Below are 15,985 nucleotides of genomic sequence, written 5' to 3'. Positions count from 1 at the left end.
TTATCTCCCCCCCCCCCCCAAGAGCAGCTGAACTGCCTCCTGTCGCAGGAGCAGAGCAGAGGAATGCTGTGGAAGAGACCCAGGCCTCTGGCCACCCAGATTAGAGAGTTTTGTGCTGAGGTCCCTATATGGTTGTGTTAGAGTGAACGGCCAGCTCCAGCCTGTCTCTGCTCCTTGTTTGGGAAGCAAGTGGGAGGGGATCGGACTAAGGGGCTATATAACCCTTCAGCATCCAGCTTCCCCAGACACCACCCACCCAGAGTGGAGAAGCCCAGCCAGTCACTATCAGGGTAAGTGGCACCAGCCCAGGGGTGTGACTGAGAGATTTCGTGGACTCTTAAGGCTCAGTGTAACCAGACAGTGTCTGTGCCCCTCTGGATGATTCTCACATTCTGCAGTTTTTGAATGAACATTTATACTATTAAAGTGGGTGTAGCTTTTGAGCTTGCATGAGTTTACATTCGAATTGAGCTAAAATGAAATTTGATTTAGTGGAGGAGTTGATGGAGAGAACTGAAATTTTGTTTATGCATGTCACCTGAAAAACCTGTTTATACTAAACCGATTGACTGTCCAGGTACTGCTGCCTACTCTAGGGGTGAAGTCTAGCTGAATATGGCAAATTATGTGTTTATTTCTGCTGGGATTGGAAACTTGGATTTGTCTATGCTTCCTATTTAGAGGGGAGACTGTATTTTTAGTGCAACTCGGGTAACTGGAAGTGGTTGTCAGGAGTGAACTGGGGGGTCCAGCCCTCTGATTTCTGCTGAACGTATTCACTGCTTCTGGGTCTCCATGGCTCTAACGTGGCGTCGTGTGTTGGAAATGTGTATCTTGTGAGTGTGCTGGTGTCCTTGCTGTTCAGACCTGTGTCATTGCTCATTTGTAGCCTAGCACAGCTTCTGTACTCTCTGCAAAGAAAGGAGGAAGTGTCTCCTCCAGGGGAGGACTGCTTTGCATTTCTCTTCCCCAAGGGTCCCTCTGCCTTGGCAAGCAGCACCTCTGTGGAGTCAGCCTTGCCACCCGAGGCGAACCCCTGTAACTCGGGGTTTGATAGCTAGGGCCGGGAATGCAGTTTTCTCAATAAGATTTTCCTCCCATTTTGTGATTCATGACTAAATATGGTTTGTGTCTTGAGACCCACCAGCCGGGAATGGTACTGTCCTTGCCTCCTCCCCTCCCCACCCCTCCCTGACAATTCAGTTTTGGCACGAGATGCACTCCACTGTGCTGCACCGAACTCCCTGACCCGGGTGCAGTTCCAAAAGCAGTCGCTGAAGCCTGTGTGTTTTACCTAATTAGGAAATGCTCAGCTTTGCCCTGAGCCACTCATTCAGGTTAGATAAGAGCTGTAAACCACTGCAGCAGTTTCTCTGGGAACGCGCAGACTTCTTTTCTAGTGACTGTGCTCCTTTCAGGATTTATTAAGAAAGATTTTCTGCACATTTTTGGGTGAAACAAAAATACATCTTTCCTGAATTTATGTAGTATTTTTTTTTCCATTTTTTTGGGGGAGGTGGCAAGCAACTTATTTTTCTGATTATATTAAAGTCATCTCTATCCGACAAAAAGTTTAGGTGGTTTATCCTTCCTCATTTTGAGAGAGCTTCCTAATTCTAAGTGGTTTATCCTATTTGTAGACCAGCTGCTCCGTGGGGAAAACAGGCTTAGTATATGCACAGACCCCCTGCTGGTCCTTGCTGGTGGCTGCCTCTGATAGTCAAGGCACTTGGACCTGGGTCTCTTTGTATTTACAAACTGTCTTCCAACTCCTCATGGACTACCGAAAAGGTAGCGTCTGAAAGAAAAGGAGAAAGCGAGAAAGAAATCATGAACAAGTCCTGTTTTCCATTCTCACGGGGCGGGGGGGTGGGATCCACGCTGAGGATCTCATTCCAATCCTGAGGGCAGTGTTAAGGAAGACAAGATGACAAACAACACTTCTGGATAATGGCAATAATCCCATAATGGTATCCATCTGCAAAATTCTGAATATCCTTCCAAGCTTTCAAAAACCCAAGCTTAAATGCCAGTTACTTAACATTTTGTTTTAAAACCAAGGGAGTATATTCTCAATTGATCAAAGTTAGAAGATAGGCCAGAACTCAGGGAAGAAAATAAAGACTTCTATAAAACTACAAAATCCACTTCAAAAGAACCCCAGTAAACACCTTGGTGAGAATAAGTAAGCTTTCTGCAAACAAACAAACAAAACCCCACATCTTATTGTGGTCATATTATGCTACTTTCCCTAGCTTGTTATTCTTACGTAAAATTAGCTGTTAGCATACTGTTAAATTTTCAACTTAACAATGACTTTAATTAAGGAAGAAATGCTGTAACTCCTAAAATTTCAAACACCCTCTTGGTGTTTCTATATCAAAGTTTCTAAATTCAGATTTCTATATTAGAGCAGTTCCTGTTGGCCTCAAATGTGTGATCCACCTTCCTCAGCTCCCAAGTGCATCGCCTTACACAGCTTGTTCATGTTTAATGTCTCCCCAAAATGTGCAAAGCTTCAGAGCCAAAAGAACTGTCTTTTAAACATTTAAAATGAGCAAATAGTTTAACATTTTCAAATTGACAAATATTGTCTCCTTTCTGTAAAAATCTACCTTTTTTAAAAAAAAATAGCATATTTAGAAAAAACTGTGAGTTTGGTTTGATATAGACAAATAAAACTGGCTAGTTTTCCAGCACGTGCTAAACCCCCGGGGAACCCTGTTCTCTTACTCTGGAGCTCTATCTGTGCAGTTTGTCCTCTCTTTATGTGTCCTGGCCAGCTTGAGAGTGTTAGAGGAGCCTGTGACACGCCAATCCTTGTGCTGAGGGCCTGTACTGTTAACCTGGAAGTCAGAGTTGGAGCTCATCAAAGGCTTTACAGCCTAGTGAAAGCATTTCAAGATAAAGGGTGTGTTAGCTGAGATTTGGGGAGAGCTTCCAGCTAGAATAACACAAAAGGGCCAAGAACCCTGTCTGAGGGCCGGAGTGATGGTGAGCTCCGAGTGATTGCCCGGGTACACCAAGGGCTGCTTCCTCCCTGTCTCTGTAGAACCCCGTGAAGCTGCTCCAGCTATGTGTGAAGAGGAGGACAGCACCGCTCTGGTGTGTGACAATGGCTCTGGGCTCTGCAAAGCTGGCTTTGCTGGTGACGACGCTCCCAGGGCTGTTTTCCCGTCCATCGTGGGACGTCCCAGGCATCAGGTGAGACAAATTCTCATTGAATAGGGAGAGAACAGGACTATAGATAGGCTCGATCTCTGTTTCTACATGTATCCAACAGTTGTCAGACCTGTCTGTGTCTACATGTATCCATTGATTCCCAGGTGCTTTCTGTCCAGAGTTTACACCAGCTTGTGAAAAGACTGGGATATAACCTAGTGGTGTAAGGCTCTCTCTCTCTCTCTCTCTCTCTCTTTCTCTCTCTCTCTCTCTCTCTCTCTCTCTCTCTCTCTCTCTCTCTCTCGTCCCTGCCCCTGTCCCTGTACTGGTGATGATTGATGTCCAGGAATAGATGTCAACTTCACATATCAAGCCGAAAGATTATCTGCCATATTATATATATTTTTATTATATATATTATACATATAATACCTATGACATGTATAATATATAATGGCCAGTTATCTGTTGTATGTTATATATAATATATAATTATAATATAGTTTTAAAAGTCTTTTATTTTCTCATGTACACTATCGAAATACAGCCACTGTGACCATTGTCCTTTCTGCAGTAGCGGCAGCAGCAGAAATCGCTATTAGATGAAAGGGAACACTGTTACTAAGTGTAACTTTATATCCTGTTCACTGTCAGAGAAATCGTCAGGTTACACGCTTCGGGAAGGCACTGACTTGTGATGTGTTAAACCGTTTTAGGGAGTGATGGTGGGAATGGGACAGAAAGACAGCTACGTGGGCGATGAAGCACAGAGCAAAAGAGGGATCCTGACCTTGAAGTACCCGATAGAGCACGGAATCATCACCAACTGGGATGACATGGAAAAGGTACCGAAACCTTTCTGCAGGCTGCCGCATGGGGCTGCTGTGGAAGACAGCTGGCTGGCATAGCTCGGCTGCGATGCTGTTTGCTATTGTTTAACTTGGATTATTAGTCATTGAAAAGAATCTTGATGTACTTCATTCTGAAAATGAATTTCTTGGCTATTGCTGTTCAAAAACTGGTGGGAGACGGTTCTGTAGGTGGGAGCAGCCCTTTGCTAACGTGGGACTGATTTTCTTCTATACTCTTTGGGCGGCCTGTGAGGACAGGTGTCCCCAGAGCAACAGGTGTCTAGAGCTAGAATTCTGGGAAGACCCTTAGGCAGCCCATTCTTGAAAGTTTATTGTTAACTGTCCCTAGGCAGTTTTTTTTTTAATTTTCAAAATTGAAAACAGGAGACAGAGTACATTTGGTACATTCCTGAATTTCCCTGAACATATTTAAGTGCAATCGTGACAGAAAATTTTTTAAATGAATATTTTAAAGTTCTTATTCTGTGTCACATTGAGCAAGACCTTTGCTCCCAGACCATTGTGAAAGTGAATGGGAAGTCAAATACAAGGATTATAAAGATTGTTATTAGACATTTTAGAAATACTAGTAGCAAAAAAAGCAAAAGGAACAATAAGAAGCGAACATAATTTTTAAAATACAGCAGAACATATTAGAACTGCAATTTCTGCTTCTTACTTATGTATTTATTAGCTTCTCGAACCCCCAAACACATATACTCACGCACACATGCTCACATGTATCATTTAAAAATAAATCCTACACATAATGCTGCTAAAATGTCTTGCTTATTATGTGTACACCTTCCTTTCTCTGCAAGGGCGGCATCCTTAGCTTTTCTCTTGATTGTGGACTTGGTGCAATTGCAGTTTGTACCATGCAGGCGGCGGTGTCACCAGTGGAAAAGGGTCCTTCAGGCATCTCTCCATGGAGCCAAGAGCAAGGCAGCAGGGATGACCTGGGAAAGAGAGTATTGGAATGGGAAAACAAAAACAAAACAAACAAACAAACAAAACCCAAATCTCTGCATTCCTGGCATTTAAAGTCAGAGCTTTCTCTGGAGAAAGGGAGTGAGAAAGGATGGGTTTTTTTTACAACCAGTTTAACCATGGTGTGTTATAGAAGACCAAGATTCTTGAGCACTCTGTTTTTCCTTTCATTTTCAATTGATTATCAATTGGGTAGAATGAAGTGAAGGGAATAAGGAATAGTCACACACTGATCTTTACTGTACTGATGAATTACGAAGATGGTTTTCCAAACTTACTCAGCCCTGCCCTTTCTTCCTTTCATGCCCCCTTACCCCACCCCGCCAAGGGACAGGACTTGCCAGAGTCCCTTTCTTCACTGGAAACCACAAAACCAAAAGCAGGAAACTTGAATCGTGACAAGGTCTTTCAAGTTGGTTTTACTTTCGTTGGTCTGCAAACTGTCATCAGCGATGCTTGTTTACCCTTGGGTAAATCTTATGTTCCCAACGCTGGTGGACAGCAACCCTTTCTTAAAAGGCAAATTATTTTAGCCCTTTCCATAATAATGCATTCTTTCTAAATTCCGGGGATTTGCTTAACTATAAAGCCAATGAACTTTTGTCTAAAATACATTCATGCGAAAACACTACATACAGGTTGGTGTAGGGTCTTTTGGAAATGCCTAAGGCTTTTGTCTGCCCCTGGAAAGGAAAGTCTAGACTGTTCCTGCAGAGGCTGCTTTACCTGTCCCTGGAAGGTGAAGATGCTGAGGGAAACAGAGGTGAAGCCCTTTTCTCTACCTGCACACACCTGCACACACCTACACACAACTGCACACACACACACACACACACACACACACACACACACACACGGCCAAGAACAGTCTCTAAAAGCATTAGAGATGGTAACTGGGTTTTCAGGTGAGCCGCCTTCATCTATATGCACAGTCATTTGCCCTTTTCTTTATTATCCTAAATCAATTCCCCATGAATAAACTAAAGGAAGTCATGGGTAAAGACAATGTAGCTGAATAATGAATGAACCTGTTTACTCGTGTTATCTTATGTAGCTCACAACAGAACCAGTGAAGTACATGCTGTTTATTTTCTCCTTCACTTACCAGTGGAGCTGGGAACTTGCTAGTTCACACAAACAGGAAGTGGCCCAGCTGTGGTCTGAATCTTCCCTTGACTACAGAGCCTATGTCCTTGACCACAACACCCTCCTGTCACACACACACACACACACACACACACACACACACACACACACACACACACCTGGTTTGGAGTAGTCCCTTAATTGGTGTGCAGCCTTGTGCATTCGGTTCATACCGTCTGGGCCTCCGAGTCTTCACAGATAGATGAGGCCTTGCTCATTTCACCCGATGCTAGTTTTGGTCTGCACATTCCGCTTCCTTTCGAGGAAGGCCTTCAGTGGCCCACTACAGCCCCCCACTCTTTATCCTACCCCTCCTCTCTAGATCTGGCACCACTCCTTCTATAATGAACTTCGTGTGGCCCCTGAGGAGCACCCCACCCTGCTGACGGAGGCACCACTGAACCCCAAGGCCAACCGCGAGAAAATGACCCAGGTAATATTTGTTCCAGAACACAACACTGTTGGATTGGGGATAAGGCTAACTAGAATAAAACTTGAGCATGGCAGATACAAGGCCCTAGCTGGCAGCTCACAGACTGACCACCTGGAGACCCCCCCCAAAGGCCAGGGGTCATGACAGTGCTTACATCCTTACTGCACAAAATCTAGACCATTTTGTCTCAAATGGCAAGAAAAAAAAGTTTAAAGGTTTAATTAAGAAGGGAACATATTGGGCTGGAGAGATGGCTCAGTGGTTAAGAGCATTGCCTGCTCTTCCAAAGGTCCTGAGTTCAATTTCCGGCAACCGCATGGTGGCTCACAACCATCTGTAATTGAGGTCTGCTGCCCTCTTCTGGTTTGCAGACACACACAGACAGAATATTGTATACTGTATACATAATAAATAAATAAATGAATGAATGAATAAATAAATATTAAAAAAAAAGAAGGGAACATATTTAGGGTTAGAATCTTCTGAAAAGCCATTTCAAAATGCAATATAATATAGTAGGAACTGAATCTGCCACTGAAAGTAATTTCTGAGAGCCCCAGCTTCTTTGTTTGTTGGGAATATTCATTATTTTTCAAGGGATAGATATGCAGACTAATGATGCAAAAAGATACGTATTATGGTGGGTGGCATGATAAACATTCAACAGGTAGCGGCAGTTATTGTCGCTATTGACTGTGTGACACTTGAGAGCCTACAGCAGGAGACTGCCCAGGGAACTAGCTCTGGAGAGTTCCGGTGTGGATGCGCTGTAAAATGAGAGCATCTAATGTCTGTTCCACCCAGGCCCTGGTCAAGCACGGGGGTGTTTCACATGCGCTCTAACCCCTAATGTTGTGAAGCAGGAGCTTTCATCCCAATAACTTCAATGACGAAATTAAGGCAAGAGGTGCACTGAGTGATTTTCCTAACGTCGCCATGTTAGGAGCGGCAATGTCTGGAGTTGACCCATGGCTTTTCCTGCTGAGAAATCATAAGCCCATACAGCCTAGGGCCTCCCTTCTTGTAAGAGCACTTGGTGTGCACACCAGGACATCAGCTGCTCTGAGAATCACACTACCTGTCCAGAAGTTTTAGCAAAGTTATCATCTTGTGAATTGTGTTGAGGCACAGAAATGACTGAAAACTATAGGTTTCTAGAAACTTCGGACATTCCTTCAGGTTCATGCACTAGAGAGTGTTACTAAAATGGAGGCTGAGGACTTCTGAACAGGAGGTGCCTAGGGAGTTCTGATTTTAATTTTGACCCCAAACCGCATGGACTAATGAGTAGCCAAGATCATGGCATCTCCTATTCTATCCATGGGGTCTCATTTCCAGGGCTGGCATTGACCCACAGTTGCATAAAAATTAAAGTCTCTCTCAGCGCTCAGCTATTCCACAACCCTCCTCCCTTTATGTTTGAGAAATAAGGAAAGAGTGAACACTTAGTAAATCCTGTCCCATCTGATTCAGGACCAAGACTAGAGCCCGCCACTCCCCACCATGCCTGGTCTTGTGTTCATGCTGCTGGATCTCTCATTGGGTCACTAGTGTGATGGTCCTGTCTATTCCCACCTTCATTTTTCTTACTTGTGGAACCAGCTCTGCCTTGGCCTTTTTTCTTTCGGTCTTATGTGTCTAGAGGATCTGTATCAGGCAAGGGGGTATGCCCTGACGTGCTCTTTGTAAGACTAATGGCATCATCTACTTAACTGTTTGGATTCCTTTGCAGATTATGTTTGAGACCTTCAATGTCCCTGCCATGTATGTGGCTATTCAGGCTGTGCTGTCCCTCTACGCCTCTGGACGTACAACTGGTAGGTAGCCAGGGGAATGGGAACCTTAGTCCAGTGAATCCACCAGAAAAGGCGAGATTTGATGGTTACAACCTCCGGGTTGTGATGGATGAGAAGTAAATAAACATGGACAGAGATGGTCCCTGCTCTAAAATCAAAAAAAAAAAAAAAACAACAACAAGAAAAAACACTTTGTTTTTTTCAAAATCAGCCCTAGGCCCCACTTCTTTACCAGGAAGTGTTTAGGGGCTTCCTCCTTCCTCTTCCCATCTTCCCCAAGCACTCTCTTATCTTACCTCACCATCACCACGTTCTTTCTTCCTCTCATATAAGAGGCTAAGGAATTACTGCTTCTTGTAGTCTTCTGTATAGTAGAACAGCACGTAACAGCACCCCAGCTGCAGCAGTGACTTACAGCACCATCAATGATCCCCTAGGTATTGTGCTGGACTCTGGAGATGGTGTTACTCACAACGTCCCCATCTATGAGGGCTATGCTCTGCCCCATGCCATCATGCGTTTGGACTTGGCTGGCCGAGATCTCACTGACTACCTCATGAAGATCCTGACCGAACGTGGCTATTCCTTTGTGACTACTGGTGAGGCCCAGGGGACATCAAGGAAAGAGGGTGGGAGGCAGCATGCTGCTCACAGTCACTTAGTGGAACAAGTGCTGTCACTCAAAAGGGGTCATAGAGCTAGAAAGATGGCTCAGCTGGTAAGACCGCTTGTTGTGCCAACGTGACAACCTAAGGACAATTCCTGGAGCCACAGGGAAAGGAGATAGCTGGTCAGTAAGAGTTACTTACCTTCTGCCATCCACACAGGTACACCTGAATGCACAGACTTCTTACCCTCTAGCCGTGTGACCTTGAACACTAATCAGCTTTGCCAAGTTGTTGTCCTCTTATCTGTAAAATGTCAGAGATTCTGCCTCCAGTGACTGCTAAGGACACGAAATTCTGCGATGCCCGCAGAACGCTCTGCCAAGAGTCAGGGCTCAATAATTATTCGCTATTTTTAGCACAGACCTAGCAGGCAGTGAGTGTATGTGTGTGTTGCACAAAAGCCGGTGCTGCACACTCCCTTCACAAGAGGCCAGAGCTGGGGCTGCAAGAACTACTAGCATGCTCCAAGTGACCATGTCTCTCTAATTGCCTGAGTCCTTACAAATTGGGACCTGTCCAAATTTAAGGTTTCTGGACTACTTGCAGCCAATTCTAGGCTCCATGTTTGAACCCTGACAGACGTTGTAATCTTCTTTTCCAATGTGATGTTGAATTCAGTCTATTCTTGTCCCCCAAAACACCACTCAGACTCCCAGGAAACAGGTGGAACTGGGGCCTTGGAAGCTTAAGGCACTGGAGCCTGAGTAGTAGGCAGCCTCCTTTTCCATATTTCTCTCCGTACGTCCCACCGGAACTAGAGCTGGCTTGAGCTACCATCCACTTCATTTTTGTTTGTTTGTTTGTTTGTTTGTTTGTTTGTTTTTTGAGACAGGGTTTCTCTGTAGCTTTGGAGCCTGTCCTGGAACTAGCTCTTGTAGACCAGGCTGGCCTTGAACTCATAGAGATCTGCCTGCCTCTGCCTCCCGTGTGCTGGGATTAAAGATATCCACCACCACCGCCCGGCTCTGCTTCATTTTCAAAAGTGAAGAATGTGTCAAAGATTGAGCCATTACAGAACTGGGCAGGGAAGCAAAGATCTTTGAGGCATTTTGAAAACCCTGAGTCTTCTGAGGAGCTGGTTCAGCAAAGAGTGACATGGGGTGGGTAGGTTTTAGCCCCCGTGCAAACCCTAACATGTACAGTGTTTGTGTGTGTTTCTCAGCTGAGCGTGAGATTGTCCGTGACATCAAGGAGAAGTTGTGCTATGTAGCTCTGGACTTTGAAAACGAGATGGCCACTGCCGCCTCCTCTTCTTCCCTGGAGAAGAGCTACGAACTGCCTGATGGGCAGGTCATCACCATTGGGAATGAACGCTTCCGTTGCCCGGAGACCCTCTTCCAGCCATCTTTCATTGGTAGGCACTGGGGCGTCGAGCCTTCCTGTTCTGTACTCAGCCAGCCCTGGCTACCAGTACCCATTTGCAGCTAGAAATGAATCAATCAGGGCTTCAGAAACAGAAGCAGTCCTACAGGAAGGAAAGTGCCGCATTTCCAAAATGAAAAGACCACAGGGTCCAAGAAAGCACTTGACTGCCTCGGAAAGCTCTCTTAAGTCACGGTTCCCACAAACATGCTCTCCGCATGCAGTGTAAAAGATGAACGGTATCTGTGTTTAGGATGTAGTGGAGCACAGGGATGGTTGGGGCTCTGAGTTTGGGAATGCTGGGGTGGGGCAGAACAATTAGAGGGAACCTATTCCATACAGGCAAGACACAGTCACCAGAGGGTTTTGCAGAGGCATCCTCTTTGGAGGCTGGGGGCCAGGTGTTTGAGACTAGGCTCTATTTTCAGGATTTTGAGAATGTCGCTTAACCTCTCTGAGACTCAGTTTCCTCCTAGTAGGGTAGCTGGAATTTTTATAGCAGAGTTGGATAGGACCCTCTTCCCAGTGCCTGTTCCAAACAAGCCTTCAACAATGAGCTACAGTCAGTAAGGAATAATTAATTAGGTCGTGTTGCTACTTTTGTAACCAGATGACAGTGCTAAGAAGGATGAGGGGGCCACCTAGAGGTTTATTATAAAAAAGCACGCATCAGAAGTCAACAAGACAATCAGCCCTCTCTCAAAACAGATCTAAACAAAGATTACCATAAAAAGCATCTTGGTAGCTGGGCATGGAAGTACTACCTTTAATCCCAGTATTAGAGAGGAAAAAGCAAATGGATCTCTATGGGTTTGAGGCCAACTTGTTCTATAGCAAGTTCTGGACCAGTTAAGGACACCTAGGAAGACCAGGTTTTTTTTTTTTTCAAAAGACAAAACAAAAAAAATATCTAAGTAGGAGAAATACTTTTCCAGTTGAATGATCCCACCATTCACCATTCAATCTTGGGTGTTAGAGGTGCAAAATAACAGCCGGGGAGGGATGGGGCTGCTCTGATCAATGGCTCTGGCCCTCCCTTTTACGGAACATCTGAAGGCCTAACCCCTTGTTCAAGCCATGTGTAGCAGAATCCCTGCAGAGACACTGAGGTTAGCATGTTGTAACCTCACCCTTGAAGTGCTGCAGCTGAGCCTCCTCTTGAGAGGAGGCAGGAGGGCGTGGAGCATAGCAAGGTCTCTTGGATGGTAGTTTCTAGTTCCTGATGCCAGCCAGCCTCATCCAAGAGAAGATTAGTCAGTTGTGCCAACCCGGTTTTCCATGTTCAACCCAAGTTTTTCTCAGAACCCAAGGACCATGACCTGTGTCTCTTTTCCAGGGATGGAGTCGGCTGGTATCCATGAAACAACCTATAACAGCATCATGAAGTGTGATATCGACATCAGGAAGGACCTCTATGCTAACAACGTCCTTTCAGGGGGCACCACCATGTACCCGGGCATTGCCGACCGGATGCAGAAGGAGATCACGGCTCTCGCACCCAGCACCATGAAGATCAAGGTACCACACTAAGACCCTCTGACTTGGGAGGCAGGGGGAGAAAAAGTTCTAGAGCAGCCACCAGCTTGTGAGGCAGCCTAACAAGTTCTTTGTTGTTTCCAAGGGTGATGAGGCTGAGCTGGGAGTGATTTAGATTTAAACACATGCCCCTTAAAACAGGCTCCGAGAAAGCCTTTCTGGAGGTCAGCATGGTGAGAGGGAGCCACTGCTTCCTGGGGCTTGTGCTTCTTGGATGTCTGTCTGACCAGCTAGAATCCCCCCACCCTCCGATGGCTGAGCGGCTGAGTGTGCTGCAGAAACTACTTAGTTGGGGTTTGAGACTAGGCAGGCTGCATGCAACAGGACTTGAGACAAGCCTCAATTCTCTAACCTTAAAATGGAAATGGATGTGAAACTTGGGGGCCTCGTATGGTCAGAGGCAATATAATTGGGGACACCAAGATGATGAGTTCACGGAATGAGCCTGAGTAATGTCAGGAAGTCCCTGTACCATCTGCGTAACTTCCTGGAAATCTTAAATTATCACCAAATCCCCCCACCATGGGGAAGAAAATCTGTAGCTTCAAAACAAAACTCCTGTTGGGGCCGATTTTAAAAATAAACCTGATACTGACCCAGCCACTTGTGGCCGTTACCAGCAGTCCCTGAGCCTATTTCTTTGTATGTAACGTGAGAATCACTGGATACCTAAACCTTCAGAATCGCTATAGGAATCAAATAAGCTAATTCCTGTAAAACACTTAGCATGGGGCTGTCAGTGAGAGCTCAGTGAATAAGAAAAAAACAAATGGATGTTGAAGCGGAGCTTATGGGCAAACATAAAGAAAACCCACACCCAGACTTTCAGGACACTTCTTTCACCAGTGCCCCTGCTGCTGGCCAAGCAGCTAAGACCAGAGTGCAGCTCTGGGTTTGAGTTGCTGTGGCCTATCACACCCTGGCCTGAAACCCTGAATAAAGCCAGCCCCTGCAGGAAGCACTCAGAAGGGGGACTTGGAGCCCTCTCTGTGTTGGTGCCTTTGGTAGGGATTTCATAAAGCGGTGGTCAATTTAATCAGGTGAAGACCACTTGCATGAAAGTTCTGGAACATTTGCAAGGTCCCTGCACACAGCACTAGGACTTCTACAGTAAGTGCAGGTTCTGCTGAGCTCTTAGGCGCAGCCCCCTCCCCGCAACCTCCCCTGGAGACTGTCAGGGCTTTTATGCAGAGGCCTCACTTGATCTAAGGCCAGTTCGCATTTACCCTATGAAAGGATAAAGGAATTAGGTTAGGCATAGGTTGCATGAAAACAAAACAAACAAACAAAAATCAATGATTCTCACCGGGGAATCACTCTCCCTAGCTGGAGAAGAATGCCCCTATTTTGATGGAAGGGCCAGCCCAAGGCACTAGCTCCTGGCACTGACCCTCTCCTTTTCTTATCCTGACAGATCATTGCCCCTCCAGAACGCAAGTACTCCGTCTGGATCGGCGGCTCCATTCTGGCGTCTCTATCTACCTTCCAGCAGATGTGGATCAGCAAACAGGAATACGACGAAGCTGGTCCCTCCATCGTGCACCGCAAATGCTTCTAAGCCACCTCCCTGCTCTGTCTCTAGCGCACGACTGTGAATGTTTTGTGGATCAGCGCCTTTGGTTCCTTTCTAAATCATTCCTACCCAAAGCTTCGACTTGTTACTCGTGTTTTTTAAATAAATCAGACATGTGCTACCCTAATTCCTAGCACTGGCCTATCATCAACACTGTGAATTGTTTCTATTAGATGGTACGAAGTTATATGGAGTGGCTCCCTCTAGTGGTCAAGAAACGACGTGACACAATTAGAATGGCTAGTTCCCAGGCAATGGATAAAAATCACTTCAACAGGAGGAAGCCCCACTTAAATGACATAAACAGGATGCATTTGAGAGTGCATAGGACATGCATACATTAAATATAATAATATATATTAGGGCCAATATGAGGATATACACTGACCTCATGACTGGTTGAGTGATTATATTACTTTATACATATAATGGCAGCTTGATAGGTGAAAACCAAAACAATTTTACATGCATTTAAAACTTGACAAGCAATACTGTTTTCCTAAAATGATATATTTTGTTTTAAACCTTACACTTACGCATGGCTATGCATGTGTGACTTTTAACTTGCATCAAGCCTTGTCTATTATTTGATTTTAATGCATATCAAACCATATGTATGTAAGAAAGTGTAATTTTTGAGTTTGTTTTTAAAAAGAAAATACTTTGTAAAACCCTGAGAAACTTATTTAAAAGCTTCATAATGCACCTGGGTCATCTTTCCCTCTTCCTTCGACCAGTATCTGTCTCGGAAAAACATGCAGTTGACGTATTCACACTAAAAGGAAGAAGGACCAGTCATGTCACTCACCATACACAGGGCTTTCCCACATCACCACTATTTTTTCTTGAAGACCATGTGTAGATAAATGTTATTACCAGTCATCAGAGGAGGAGATCAAGTGTCTCAGACACGTAGCTGCTTCCGGGTGAGCTGCCCACTTCACCTTTCCTGCCAGTGTGGGAAGTCAATGACTTTTAAAAAAAAATACCAGACTTATTGGGGCTGGAGAGTTGGCTCCATTAAGAATACTCATTGGTCTTGCAGGGAACCCCAGGCTCAATTCCTAGCACCCCCATGATGGCTTCCAGCCAACTGACTCAAGTCACAGAGGATCCAAAGCCCTGCTCTGACCTTGGTTGGCACCAGGCATGCACATGGTACACATATATACATGTGGGTAAATCATTAATACATATAAAAATAAAAATCTAAATAAAATTTTACAAATAGGTATATTGTTATTTGCAACCCAATTTATTTTCTGAGGATATTATTTGGGTACATTAATAGGTATAGATTGAACAGCATGTGACCTCCTTTGAGACACAGCAACCCAAAAAGGAAACTTCAAAATGTGCAAGAACAATAAATATCAAAGTTTTGGTCTAAAATATATAAATATAAAATATCAGTCACTTCTGGAAACGTCATAGGAAATTCAGCAGTCACACACATCCATGGCAGGTATCGGGTGCAGATGCTCGTGTATCTGGAGCATGTCACCTCAGGTCCAACACAGTTGTTTTGATGTCTTTTACTAACACATGGTTGCATATCTAGAAAAGACAAAAAAAGTGCTACATAATAATGTTTAATGTATGGTTTTCTTTAGGAAAGGTATATAGAATTCCTTACTTATTTTTTTCTCTGAATTTTATAAACGTTGCTGAATTGGGGTAGGGTAAACCTAACATAAACATCTGTGAGAATAATCCCTGCTGCTGAGCCAGACATTGTGGTGCACATCTTCACCTCAGCTCTCAGGAGGCAGAGGCAGGGGGATCTTTCTGAGTTTGAGGGCAGCCTGGTTTGCACAGTGAGTTTCAAAGCTACACAGATGGACCCTGTCTCAACAACAACAACAACAACCATCATCCAGGATGTCTACTCACACTGAACAGCCTGGGGTCCTTGGTGTGAGGATGAAAGCCCTTCTTTTTACAAGTGGAGACCTCAAGCATGCCGGCATTGGTGAGCCTGAAAATGCCCGTGCTAAACATGAAGGGAAAAAGAGGCACAAAGTTAAAAACCAACCAGGAAGACGCAAACGCGCACATTCCTCAAATGGGATGGAGGAAAAAAAATCAGCAATTAGGAATCCACAGTGACTGTCACAATTAGCCACACCATGACTACTGTTAGATACATTGATCTCCAAGTAAGTACCTACAGGAACCCAAAGGGACCAAAAGGAAACTGCCGAGACCCCATGGGAAAGGTCATACACATGTTCTCCACCCTAGCAGATCTAATTTCTGTAAAGTTAGTGTTCTTTATGTCAGTGATCAGGCAGGTAGGTGGCAGTGGTGGGCACTGTGATAAACACATCATAGACACTCTCTAGTGTCCTTCACATCCATCCAGGACAGGGGAGGATGAAGGATGAAGAAGCTGGATCCCTGTGCTCAGGGATCCAACAGCTTACAGGTAGAGGCAGGCTTCAAACAATGTCTGTCTTATTCTTATG

At 44.8% G+C, this 15,985-nt stretch overlaps 2 protein-coding genes across 3 annotated transcripts in view; one reads left to right on the top strand and one right to left on the bottom strand.

The window, feature by feature from the left end:
• Positions 1-206: 206 nt before the first annotated feature.
• On the top strand, positions 207-13,644 carry Acta2 (actin alpha 2, smooth muscle). Its single transcript, XM_075973865.1, has 9 exons — positions 207-290; positions 3,053-3,204; positions 3,879-4,007; positions 6,472-6,582; positions 8,315-8,399; positions 8,816-8,977; positions 10,209-10,400; positions 11,745-11,926; positions 13,359-13,644. Exons 2-9 carry the CDS (start codon positions 3,076-3,078, stop codon positions 13,500-13,502), a joined length of 1,134 nt encoding a protein of 377 aa, XP_075829980.1. The 5' UTR covers positions 207-290; positions 3,053-3,075; the 3' UTR covers positions 13,503-13,644.
• A 1,107-nt stretch (positions 13,645-14,751) lies between these two features.
• Positions 14,752-15,985, bottom strand: part of Stambpl1 (STAM binding protein like 1) — a 46,786-nt gene continuing 45,552 nt past the window's right edge. For both annotated transcript variants that reach the window (XM_075973863.1, XM_075973864.1), the window contains exons 10-11: positions 15,411-15,510; positions 14,752-15,074 (exon numbers count right to left, since the gene is read on the bottom strand). In XM_075973863.1, coding sequence (XP_075829978.1) covers positions 15,018-15,074; positions 15,411-15,510 — 157 coding nt within the window. In that variant the 3' untranslated portion in view covers positions 14,752-15,017. The remainder of the gene's footprint in view (positions 15,075-15,410; positions 15,511-15,985) is intronic.

Source organism: Microtus pennsylvanicus, chromosome 5, assembly GCF_037038515.1.
Source record: "Microtus pennsylvanicus isolate mMicPen1 chromosome 5, mMicPen1.hap1, whole genome shotgun sequence".
Classification (NCBI taxonomy): Eukaryota; Metazoa; Chordata; class Mammalia; order Rodentia; family Cricetidae; genus Microtus; species Microtus pennsylvanicus.
The sequence above is the reverse complement of the archived record's forward strand: the minus strand, read 5'-3'. Positions and strand labels throughout refer to the sequence as shown.